Source organism: Aquarana catesbeiana, linkage group LG07, assembly GCF_042186555.1.
Source record: "Aquarana catesbeiana isolate 2022-GZ linkage group LG07, ASM4218655v1, whole genome shotgun sequence".
Classification (NCBI taxonomy): domain Eukaryota; kingdom Metazoa; phylum Chordata; class Amphibia; order Anura; family Ranidae; genus Aquarana; species Aquarana catesbeiana.
Window position 1 is genome coordinate 293,309,884 of NC_133330.1, and position 12,296 is coordinate 293,322,179.

Genomic DNA, 12,296 nt, shown 5'->3' on the forward strand with positions numbered 1-12,296 from the left:
ATCATATGAAGTGACAACGTTTTGTAAAAAAATACGTTTTCATTTTCTTTCCACCTTTTCCGAAGACTTGTGGGAAAAAAATGATCTGTTCAAAAGACTCATTATGCCTCCATAGAATATACTTTGGGTGTTTGCTTTCTAAAATGGGGTCATTTTGTGGGTAATTCCATTGTCCTGGTGCTCCAGGGCCTTCAAAAGTGTGAGAAATAACTTATGACAATTTTTTGTGTTAAAAAAAAAAAAAAAAAAGTATTCATTTTCCCATGAATTGCGGGAAAAAATTACAACTTCAAAAGACTCACTATGCCTCTTACTAAATACCTTGGACTGTCTACTTTTCAAAAAGGGGTCATTTGGGGGGTATTTGTACTTTACTGACATTTCAGGGCCTCAAGAAATGAGATGGGCCGTCAGTGCATCAGGTGTGATCAATTTTCAATGATTTGCACCATAGCTTGTAGACTCTATAACTTTCACACAGACCAAATAATATCCACTTATTTGGGTTATTTTTACCAAAGATATGTAGCAGTACAAACTTTGGCCCAAATTTATGAACAAAAATTACTTATTTGCAAAATTTTATTATAGAAACTAAAAGTGTTTTTTTTCCAAAATTTTCGCTCTTTTTTTTTTTTTACTTATGTTGCAAAAACTAGAAAACCCAGTGGTGATTAAATACCACCAAAAGAAAGCTCTGTTTGTGTGAAAAAAATAATAAAAATTTTGTTTGGTTACAGTGTTGCATGACTGATTAATTGGCATACAAAGTGCGAGAGCACACAAAATTGGTCTGGGCCGGAAGGGTGTATAAGTGCCCTGTATTGAAGTAGTTAAACTGCATAGAGGGTTCTTACCTGTAAGAGCGGTAAAGATATGGAATTCTCTTCCACAAGCAATGGTTTCAGCGGGGAGAATTGATCATTTCAAAAAACTATTCGATGAGCACCTAAACGACTACAACATACAGGGGTATAGAATGTACTATTGACAAGCACACACACAGGTTGGACTTGATGGACTTGTGTCTTTTTTCAGCCTCACCAACTATGTTCCTATTAGGCTTCTATAAACCCATGTACAGTGGGAGGAAGGGTCTGTACTCTTAGCTAATCAGACTCTGCTAAATGCACATGTACTGAAAGAAAAATAAAGACAGAAGGGGTGAGGATGACCTCATCAGTCTGCTGCTGCTTAATCATCACCCATTTACAGCTTGGGGGCAGGGAGGTGATTTGGCTGTATTTCTTAAATCCAGTAGAGAAAAGTGAGTTCACCAACTGTGTAAATCTCAGGACTGGCTCAATAAAATTTTAAACCCTTAGTTTACAGCTCCTGTGTAATTTAAAGTGGAGCCCGTAACAGTTTAACAACAAATGTTCTTTAACCTAAGAACATGCATTCCACATTAATAATTATGCTACCAAAAAAAGTGTGTGCTGTAAATTGCCTCTACCATTGCACCTGTTTCTTTTTGCTGGGAGCTGCCATTTTGTTTAAGCCCAGAGTAGTCACGCCCTTATTGAAAACTCTCCCCCGTCACTTTCTGTAATTAAAATATGTGCATTAACATCCTTGATGGTATGTCTTGGCTCAGCTAGGTGGAAAGGCTGCAGAAGATTTAAGCCAGCCATAGATGGATTGAAATTTAGCTGGGACAGGCTGAACTTCCATCCATGTATGGGCAGGCTGTTTGTACAGAAGGCGATCTACTGATTGACTTCTGTAAAACCAGCCTGTCGGATTTTCCCCACTAGATTAACGTCGCCAGCTGTAGCCGGCAGCACTGATCAGTGTATTTTGACAGCTTTTCCCTGCTTTCAGAATACAATAGCTCAGTGAGAGGGATTCCCCTATCCACATCAAATGTGTGGATGGCAAAATTGAGTCTTTTTTTTTGTTTTGTGCAACCCTCTGGTTGCACAAAAAAAAAAAAAAGTCTCCTCTAAGGGCTGCCTTAAGCTGGCCATATATTCTTCTGTATGACCGCTGGTTGAGTAAACGAAAATTACATGATTCCCCCATCCACACATTTGATGTGGATGTGGGAATCCTTCCCACTGGGCTATTGCATTCTGCCATTGAGGAGACTTCCCTGCCATCAGAATGTACAGAATGTTCTGTCCATCAGCAGTGCTGATGGACAGAAAATTTTCCAACAAGCTGGTTGTACCCAAGTCAATCGATAGATCAACTTGGGTTCAAACAGCGTGCCCATACATGGATCAAAATTCACGCGATTCTTGCTGAACCAGCCAAATTTAAATCTATGTATGGCCAACTGCTGCTACAGGGAGAAAGGAGAATATCAGGGAAAGAAGATAAGACACTATCCTTGCAAGTTTACCTCTTTTGTATCTCTCTGGCAGCAGAGTTTGTCACCTCTCCTGCTTTTCTCTTCTCTCTTCTTAATCTGTCCTTCCTTGGCATAGTCTGTATCATTATTGCCCCCCCCCCAATCGCAGTAAATCTTGAGGCTGTCAGATTGGCCTCTAGTAACTCACTGATTTTAGGCACTGTTCCGAGAATACAGGACAACTGAGGCTGTGCAGAGTAGGATGTGGCGGTGTATTACTGGATTTAAAACAGTATAGGCATTTATTTTTATTGTTTTACAGCTATACTTGCAAAAGGAGCCAACATGAAGTCATCTATCAGGACTTCATTTTCTGATTAAAGTTTCACTTTAACTGTATTTAGCCGTCAGTCTAAAGTTCTGTTTTTATGTTTAACCAGTGTTTTGTTTTGTTTTTTAAATATCTCCTTAAAGTGCATCTTTAATCACTTTAACTAGATTATATGATCATTTTTGTATCAGAACGGTCTCATTTAATGTTTTCTGTTTTTTTTTTTTGGTTTTTTTTCTGTCTTTTTTTTTTAATAGGCGAAGCTACAAAATTTTAAGACTGCTGAGAATCACATAAATGATCAAATTCAGCTCAGCTGGCGCCCTCATTTAGATCTCGTCATGGTCAATGGTACTGGAGAGCACTCAAGCCTAAGTAATAGTAGCAGCGAGCCTGCCAATCTTCATGAAAACACAGAGTATGAGACCCTGGCTCAGGCAGAAGATCAGAACCAAAGCTCCTCCGTAAGTATTTAGTACATCAATGGCACTGAAAGTAAGGCAAACCACTACTATGTTTTAAGGTGCTAAATACATTTACATTGAGTGCAGATTTCTTGCACCGAGCTTCAGGGTTTAAGGCCCCTTTCACACAGGGCAGGCTCCGTTTAGATAAGTGGGAGATCTTTCCACCAATCCCCTGCTGAGCAGAGCAGGCAGATAACAGGTCCATGTCTGCTTACCTGATCGGACCCGTCTTGTGAAATGGGCCTCAGAGGGTCAATGAATAGTGCTGCATCAGTCTCTTTTGAACAGGACTCAGGGTGGTGTTTACTAGTACATCACCCTTTTAGTGTCAGTATCTGGGAATCACTCCCCTGGTATATGGAATGTGTGGTGTCTGCTCACTTGTTGCACTCATTTATAGGTGTGTTTATTCTGTGCATGTATTTATAATACATTGTGTCTTTGGGGTAACAATATATAGATATATCAACCTATAAACATTGAATTTGTTATCAGTTTTACAAACAAAATTCAAACTGGTTTCCTTTTTTTTTTTTTTTTTCCTAGGTAAGGAGCAGTCCTGATATTGTTCATACCTCAGGGAGTGATGCAGAGGACAAAGATGAACACAATAATGTGCCTGTTACTACTGACAAGGTAATGCTGCACCTGTAAATCCCTCTTTCTGCCTGTCTTCTCAACACTTGTCTTCCCTCCTCAATTTCTCCTCTCTTTCCTGCCCTCTTCTCTGCTCATCTTCCCTTTCCTCTTCTCCTCTGCTCTTTACTAATAGAGTACTTCCCTCATGTTTTTTTCCCTTCCCTTCTCCCTTCCCTTTTCTAATTTTTTACTTTTCACTTACCTTTTCTCCTCTTTCCTACACCCTTCTTTCCTCCTTCCCTCTCCCATTTCTTTACCATCTCTTCCATCTGTATTCTCCCTCCTTTTCTGGATGACACACAACTAATGTTTCTAGAAAAAGGCAGTTATACTGTCAGCATGTCAAAAGCTTTTTAGATGATGTGAAAATTATAGCATTAAACAATGCGTAAACAGAGATTTATTTATGTTATTTCTTATGGCTGCAGGAGGTCACCTTTCAAGTAGATCCTTTTGAGACAAAACAAAGTGCACCCCCTGCACAGTCTGTGCCAGAGTCGGGACTTGACTTCTTCCAGAGTGATCCTTTTGTGGGCAGTAAGTTTTTTTTTATTTATTTTTTTCTTCTTGTAAACCTGCTCCCCTACCCTCCTGTGTGCTGCCCAGCTGGATAAATAACATACTTTTCTCCTTGGTCCAGCAATCTTCTCTTTGTGGCCCTACCCGGCACATACCTTTCCAGCAAAAAAATCCCTGCCAGGTCCTCCTCTGTGTGCACGCACTTCACCTGCTCATTCATTCCTATGGGTAAGATGTACTCATTGTGACCATCAGTGGTTTATCCAGAGTACCTCGTACCCATAGAAATTAAATTGAAAAGCTGTGATATGCGGAAAAATCTCATTCATTCTTATGGAGAGGTCATCTTTTATGGTTCCCTCTGAATAAATGGCCTTTCTATTGGAGTAAATGGTATCTTCTTTCTACATACGCAGAACATTAGAGGGGCTCACCAGAGAGTGTGCTGCGGCAATTATGCGACTCCTCGTGGATCTCGCAGGAGCATGGGGAGTACGACACATTAAAGGGATAATGTAAACAATAATATAGAAGTATAGTTATCCTTAACTCATGATCTCTCAGCAGTACACTGTGCACCAGTACAATCACTTACTGTGCATTGAAAATGGTTTATGTATTTTGTGGTTGATTTTTTTTTTTTTTCGTTCATGCCTTTTCTTTCTTTCATTTTAAGGTGATCCATTTAAAGATGATCCTTTTGGTAAAATAGGTAAGTTGTGTGTAATAATATGCAGTATTCAATTCTTATTTCTTTCTCTATAATAAATCTACAGCTGAGCAACTCTTTTTCAAAACAATACCTTACTTTTTACAAAACAGAGATCTAGTTTTTTTAATTGTAGGGAGCCACACTTATAAAATAACAAAATATATGTACATCTAAAATATATCAAATTGGCGTAAAGTGTACGTCAAGGCAAAGTAGGAGAAAAAAAAGATATGCAGCACATCTTTGCAGTACGTACACCTTTCCTCCATGTCTTTTCCATTTAAACACCCTGGAAGTACAGAAGAATATCTGCTGATTGTGCTCCTGTCTGTTGTGTCCTGACAACACAAATCTTCTTTGTGACCTGAGTGTTGCCAGCCTTGCCGTTTTCTCTTGCCAAACTACTCATACCCACCAACTCCTCTTAGCTGCAGTCACCATTTCGGGGTACTCACGAAGCTGTGGGTACTGTGGCTGCTTGAATACAGTAGCAGCAGGGGATATTCAGCGCTGTTTAGCGAGGATGGGGGAATTAAAGTATATGTGAACCCTTACTATAAGAATTTAGGGCGAACAAATTATAAATACCTACATATTTTTTGAGTGATCACATGACCTCTGTTCTCAATTGAATAAGGGGCTTAGACAGATGGGGGTGGAGACTGCATGGGGGGGGGGGGGGGGGTCAACAGGAAGTAGAAAAACTGGTAAACTGGTCCTCTCAGTGAAGAGCTGTGCAGGAGGGGATGTCAGCACAAGTCTTGGCCATTAGAGAACAGACAGGTTGCGCTTCCAGCCAGAAAACTGACCACGCTGGGACGGATGTGCTTCTATGCCTAGCGTAGTCCAGTTTTAAAAAGAAAAGCATAGGGACTGGCAGGATGACCAGGTGTTTTACACAAAGGAATCAATACAAAGAGAACAGGATACTTTTTAATACAAGTGCATGGTAGCATAGACACTTATCAGAAATATGAGATGTTTGGTTAACATACACTTTATTTGATGTCTCTTGTTCTGCTCCACGGGGCTGAAGGAGTGAAAGCTCTATGTGTTTATGGCTACCCTGTTTATTCTGTAGTCCCAAAATGGGTACTAGGAGCGCTTATTACTCAACTAGTACTCTGACAGGAAGTGAGTACTATAGATAGGACAGCTCTCAATTTCTGACATAATCAAACTTTTTTTTTTTTGTTTGTTTCAAACTAACAACAAAACAAAACCCAAATTTCACCATTTGGGGCTGGCATGCACCTATAGGCTGTAATAAACTCAGAAGAAAATATTTAATATATATATTGAGATGAATAAAATAAAATTAGATTCACTTATTGCAGTCAGCAGGGAGCAGTACTTTCACATTAGTCACGTGGTGGTTTGAAGATTTACTAGGTGGATACGTTAAAGTAGAGCTATAGGCAAAACTTTTTTCATTTTTGATAGAGTAAGGGAGGGTTATAACCCCTGTCAGCTTTTTTTCGCCATCTGTGTCCCATTGCAGTGATTGCTCCTAACTTTCTGTTCCATAGCCAAGGGAAGTGAGAGGAAATCCCTGAAAATTAAGGGAGTTCCTTGGGGACCACCAGTAACCACTAGTGTCCCCATTGGAAGATTTCCTATGTATTACCTTTCTGGGGACAACCCAAAATTTGGAATTTTATTTTAATGATAATAGTAAACAGAACTAGAGAGGGTGAATCTCCCCAACAGGGGCACAGACAGCAATAAAAACTGACAGGTGTTCTAATTCCTCTCCCCTCTTTCCAAAACAAAAATAAAAAAAAGTTTTGACTTTAGATAAAAATGAACCTCGAGGATTTTTGTTTTTGGATATTTTGTTTCGCGTGTGTTGACACGCAGTGTAGTATTTATTGCATGTACATTTATATTTTTTTTTTTCTTGATATTTTTTTGGTCACAGTGCCTCCTCTAATTGGGAATCACTGTTTTTAATTTGGCTTGTGAATTTTTTTTTTTTTATTTAGAATAAGGCAGCAGCAGTAGACTTGAGTTATATACACAGTGGAAAGTTTTGTTTCTGTGGCACAGAGCATATTGAAGGCTTCAACCTAAACTTAGCTGTTTTGTGCTTTATTCCTTAGCCTGACAGCTGTTACATGTGCAAATTTTATTTATGGGAAACCTTCTGTTACTGCATGAGCACTAAAGATCCATCAAGGTTGTCAATGCTAATTTGTTACCACTTTATTTACAGATCCTTTTGGTGGAGATCCTTTTAAAGATTCTGACCCTTTTGCCGCTGATGTGTTCTTCAAGCAGTCTACAACAGATCCATTCCCATCCTCCAAAGCAGATCCTTTCCCAACCACAAAAGAAGATAAAGTAGATCCTTTTCTGTCCTCAAAAACAGATCCCTTCTCATCATCTAAAGCTGATCCTTTCATATCCTCAAATGAGGATCCTTTCATGTCATCAAAAGCGGATCCTTTCTCAGCTGCAGCATCAGGAAATAGCGTTGCCTTGGTACGTGCTGAAATATGTGTTTAATATAGGCGTTTGGTTTTAGGATAATATAGGCTTAAAACGTTTACTTGGATTTTATTTAACCACTTGTCTACCAGCAGCGTTTCTAAATGGTGGCTAGCTGAACAGGATTTTAAACACACTCCTTGCTGTTATAGCAAGCGGGAGTGTGTTTAAAGAAGTTGTAAAGGCAAAAGGTTTTTTTCTTTATGCATTAAGATAAAAAACGTTCTGTGTGTGTAGCAGCCTCCCCAGCACCCCCTAATTACTTACCTGAGCCCCAACTCTTTCCTGCGATGTCTACGAATGTCTAAGCCATCCTGGACACTCCTCCTGATTGGCTGAGACACAGCAGCTGTGCCATTGGCTGCCGCTGCTGTCAATCAAAGTCAGTCAGCCAATCAGGGGAGAGGGGACTGGACCGGGTCCGGGGCTCCTTGTCTGAATGGACACATGGAGCTGTGACTCGGCTCCAGTGCCCCCATTGGAAGCTGCTGACTGTGGGGGGCACTCGATAAGGAGGGAGGGGCCAGGAGCAGCAAAGAGGGACCAGAGAAAAGGAGGATCCAGGTTGCTCTGTGCAAAACCAACTGCACAGAGGAGGTAAGTAAATAAAACATGTTTGTTATTTAAAAAAAATAAAAAAGAGACTTTACAATCACTTTAAATTTGCTGGTTCTTGCCCCCCCCACTAAGCCGTATACCTGAAGGCGGATCAGGCTTTTCACATGCAGCAGCTGAGATTTTTTATAATGCAGCTCTAGCAAATTTAACACAACGTGCTGAGTTGACAGGCACTGTTTGGCCCTTCAAGTCAATGGAGCCTGAAGCACATTAGTCCTGTTATACACCGCTGTTCAGCAGAAAAATAAAAAACACGTGCATTCAGAATGTGATCGGATCGTATTTCAGACCATTGACTAGTGTGAACCTAGCCTAGAGCCGCCCAGTTGCCTCCGCATCCTGCTGGGGGAATGATCTGTGCTCCAGTAGCTTCAGTGTAGGGTAGGGGAGACATCAAGGGTCCACCAAAGTTTGTCACCTTTTCATGAACGCATGCAGCTTTAAAGCGGGGGTCCACCTATCTATCGTTTTTTTTTTTTTTAGTTCATTCACAAACTTTTCTTCTCAGCATTACATACTCACATATTGTGTGTAATATGTCCGCCTGTGTCAGATTTCCTCGGAAAGAATAACTTATATTATTCACTGCAGGCGGTTTTCATCTTCATTGTGGGCATTTGAAGCCCACAAGCATTTATTTCCTGGATGCGGTGAATGCTGTGCTCCCAGCATTCACCGCTCGTTCCCGCGCATGCTCAGTGGCATCCTGGGAAGCCTGAGACTAGCTCCCAGGAGACTGTGTGGAGTCTGGGAGAGGCTAGAAACACGCCTACTCCCACAGGAGGAGAACCAGGAAGTGCAAAGAAGAATAGAAAAATAAAAGGTAATTACGGCGATTTCAATTTTTTTAAACGGCATGTCAGCATCTAGGCAAGGAAGGGAATACATACAGATATTGTTCAAAATTTGGGTGGAACCCCGCTTTAAGGCTTGACATGCTTGGTATCTATTTATTTGACACTAACTCATCTTTTATATTTTACAAAGAATTTATGTAATATATTGTGTGTACTAAAACTAACTTTAGTGTATTTTTTACTGATAAAAATGCATGAATATCATGTGACATAAAAAAATTGCAATTACCGTTATTTTATTCTCCAGGGTCTCTGCTTTCAGAAAATTTGTTTGAGGGTTTTAATGAATTCCTAGGCCTAAAATGGGTTTTTTATTGTGTGCAAAACCTGAAAAAATGGCTGTGGTATAAAGTGGTTAAAGAGAAACCCCAAGAACAGCATTTACATTTATTGTGCAGGATAGTGACACAGGAAGCTGCAAAGCTGAAGCGTAAAGAGTGGCTGAGAATAACAAATATTCACCAAATAAAGCTTTTCTGTATATTAGCTGTGTATTTCATCGTCTGCCTGGAGCTCTGTCATTCATAAATTTTGTTTGCTTTTGTTTATTTCCACTCACTAAACTCAAAAAACATCACTCATCCTTCCTAGAAGTTACAGCTTATCGTTACGCTTCATGCATTTCTGTGCTTGTATGAACTGTTGTTGCCGTTTGCTGTAGGCACATGTATGTGGCATTGGTGAAGCTTTTTTTCACTAGCTCAGCACAGCAGAGATTGGGAAAAAGCTTAGTGCAAGAGGCCAGGCATTTTAGAACATATCCAGCATGTACTTACATTTATTCTGAAATGTCGCATTCAGCAGTGTTGTTCCACTACAGCAGCTAGCTGTTATCACCATTACTGTGAGGTGACACTGAACTGAATGTGACTGTAGGTGCCGAGGGTATTAGAAGTCCGATCCTGCACATGTGCTACTTTAGTTGATAAGGGTCTTTTGAGGTTTAATAATACCTTTTTCATTAAACATTTGACACCCTTAGGCTTGCCATACACTGTTCGAATCTTGGCCGGTTCAGCAGGAAATAGCAGAGATTCGAACCATTAGTGAGCAGACTGAATGTAACAAGTTGATCGATCAACTTATGTACAACCAGCCTGCCAGATTTGCTTGCAAATATCGCAAGTGGCTGCTATAGCCACTAGCGATAATCACTGTCTTCTCCCAGCAGGGGGTGAGCCGGCCCCGCCAGGAGAAGACTCTTGTTATCCCTAACAGCTATAGCAGCAAGGACAAGGGCCCTGCAGGAGGGATTTCCACATCAACACTGTCTGTGTTGATGGAGGAATCAAGCAGATTTCTTTCCTGCAACCCTTGGTTGCAGGAAAGAAATCAGCTTTGTGTATGGGCCCGCCTTAGATATCATATTTGTTAGCCATCTGTACATTATTCGATCTAAGCTTCTAGCAGCTGTTGAGCTCTGCCACTCTCTGCTGGTACCCACCTTGTGCGTGCACTGTCTTTCTGCAAACCTACATAAGTGGCTAACCTTGCCACCCATTAAGCTGGCCTTACATGGATGGTTCCGTTTTTTCCGTTCGACCAGTAGGCTGAACAAAAAATACTGAACCAATTACCCCATTCACCTATTCAAGGTGGATGGGGAAATTCTCCCCCTGGCACTATTGTATTCTGACAGTCGGTAGATTGACTTCCGTCCAACTGCGGTGGCCACACATGGATGGAGATTTGGCTGGGCTCTGCCGAACAGGCAAATTGTGATCCTTCTAAGGCCACCTTTAGTTTACAGAGCAGACCCAGATAATTGTGGTCTTGATAAGCGATACAGCCAATTCTATGATGCTTGCAATTTAAGACATACCAGCCTTTTCACCACAAAATCTTAATCTTCCAGTTATCAGTGCAGATTTTCAACTGATATGAGCTTTACAGCTCTTAAATTACACAAGAATCTTTACAACTACAGTACAATACAAACAACTCACTAGAGCAAGCTGGAGTAGATTAGTGGAATCAAATGTATCCCAAAACAAGAGAGCTTGTAAAAATGCATATAAAAGCAAAGGAGAAGGCCTTCAAAAAATACAAGGCTGAGGTATCATCATCAGCATTCAAACTTTACATAGAATGCGACAAGAAATGTAAGAGTGCAATTAGGGCCGCTAAGATAGAACACGAAAGACACATAGTGTAGGAGAGCAAAAAAAATCCCAAGAAATTCTTTAAAGCGGAGTTCCACACAAAAATGGATCTTTCGCTTTTTGGAACCCCCCCCCTCCGGTGTCACATTTGGCACCTTTCGGGGGGAGTGGGGTGCAGATACCTGTATAAGACAGGTATTTGCACCCACTTCCGGGCTTAGAATCCCGCGGGGGTCTATGCCACTTCCCGTCCCCCCCCACGCTGTCTGCTGGGACACACACGCGTCCCAGAGACAGCAGGGACCATTCGGATTGCGCAGAGCAACTCGTGCATGCGCAGTAGGGAACCAGGAAGTGAAGCCGCAAGACTTCACTTCCTGATTCCCCTACCGAAGATGGCGGCGGCAGCATCTGAGAACCGAGGGACGGTTCGGCCTCGGGTGCCGACGCGCCCTGGACAGGTAAGTGTCCTTATTTTAAAAGTCAGCAGCTGCAGTATTTGTAGTTGTTGACTTAAAAAAAAAAAAAATTGGCGCACCTCTGCTTTAAGTATATAAACAGTAAAAGAGGGAGGACAGACCATATTGGCCCCATAAAGAATGAGGAAGGGAATCTGGTTACAAAGGATGGTGAAATGGCGAAGGTATTGAATTTATTCTTCTCCCCAGTTTCGAGTGAATCGGGGGGCTTCAGTAACCAAAACTGCAGTGTTTATTCTCATGACACATCACAGGAAGCACCCTCATGGCTAATAGAGGACAGAATTAGACTTGAAAAACTTAACATTAATAAATCCCCAGGACCAGATGGCTTGCACCCGGGTGTCTTTAGGGAACTCAGTCAAGTGACTGCCAGACCATTGTTCCTAATTTTTACTGACAGTCTACCGACTGGACTGGTACCAGCTGATTGGAGAAAAGCCAGTGTAGCACCAATATTTAAAAATGTGCCAAAATACATCCCTGGGAATTACAGACCAGTTAGCCGAGCATCAATAGTATGTAAACTCTTGGAGGGGATGATAAGGGACTATATACAAGATTTTGGTAATGAAAACGGTCGTTAGCAGTAATCAGCATGGATTCATAAAGAATCATTCTTGCCAACCAATCTATTAACCTTCTATGAGGAGGTGAGCTGCCATCTAGATGAAGTCCTGTAGACGTGGTGTATCTGGATTTTGTAAAAGCATTTGATACAGTTCCTCATAAACGTTTACTGTACAAAGTAAGGTCCATTGGCATGGACCATAGGGTGAGTACATG

The 12,296-nt window shown here is 41.1% G+C and overlaps 1 protein-coding gene across 6 annotated transcripts in view; it reads left to right on the forward strand.

The window, feature by feature from the left end:
• EPS15 (epidermal growth factor receptor pathway substrate 15) overlaps positions 1–12,296 on the forward strand; it is a 226,143-nt gene that overhangs the window by 189,204 nt on the left and 24,643 nt on the right. For all 6 annotated transcript variants that reach the window (XM_073593554.1, XM_073593549.1, XM_073593550.1 and 3 more), the window contains 5 exons: positions 2,885–3,091; positions 3,641–3,730; positions 4,162–4,270; positions 4,929–4,964; positions 7,180–7,448. In XM_073593554.1, the coding sequence (XP_073449655.1) occupies positions 2,885–3,091; positions 3,641–3,730; positions 4,162–4,270; positions 4,929–4,964; positions 7,180–7,448 (711 nt within the window). The remainder of the gene's footprint in view (positions 1–2,884; positions 3,092–3,640; positions 3,731–4,161; positions 4,271–4,928; positions 4,965–7,179; positions 7,449–12,296) is intronic.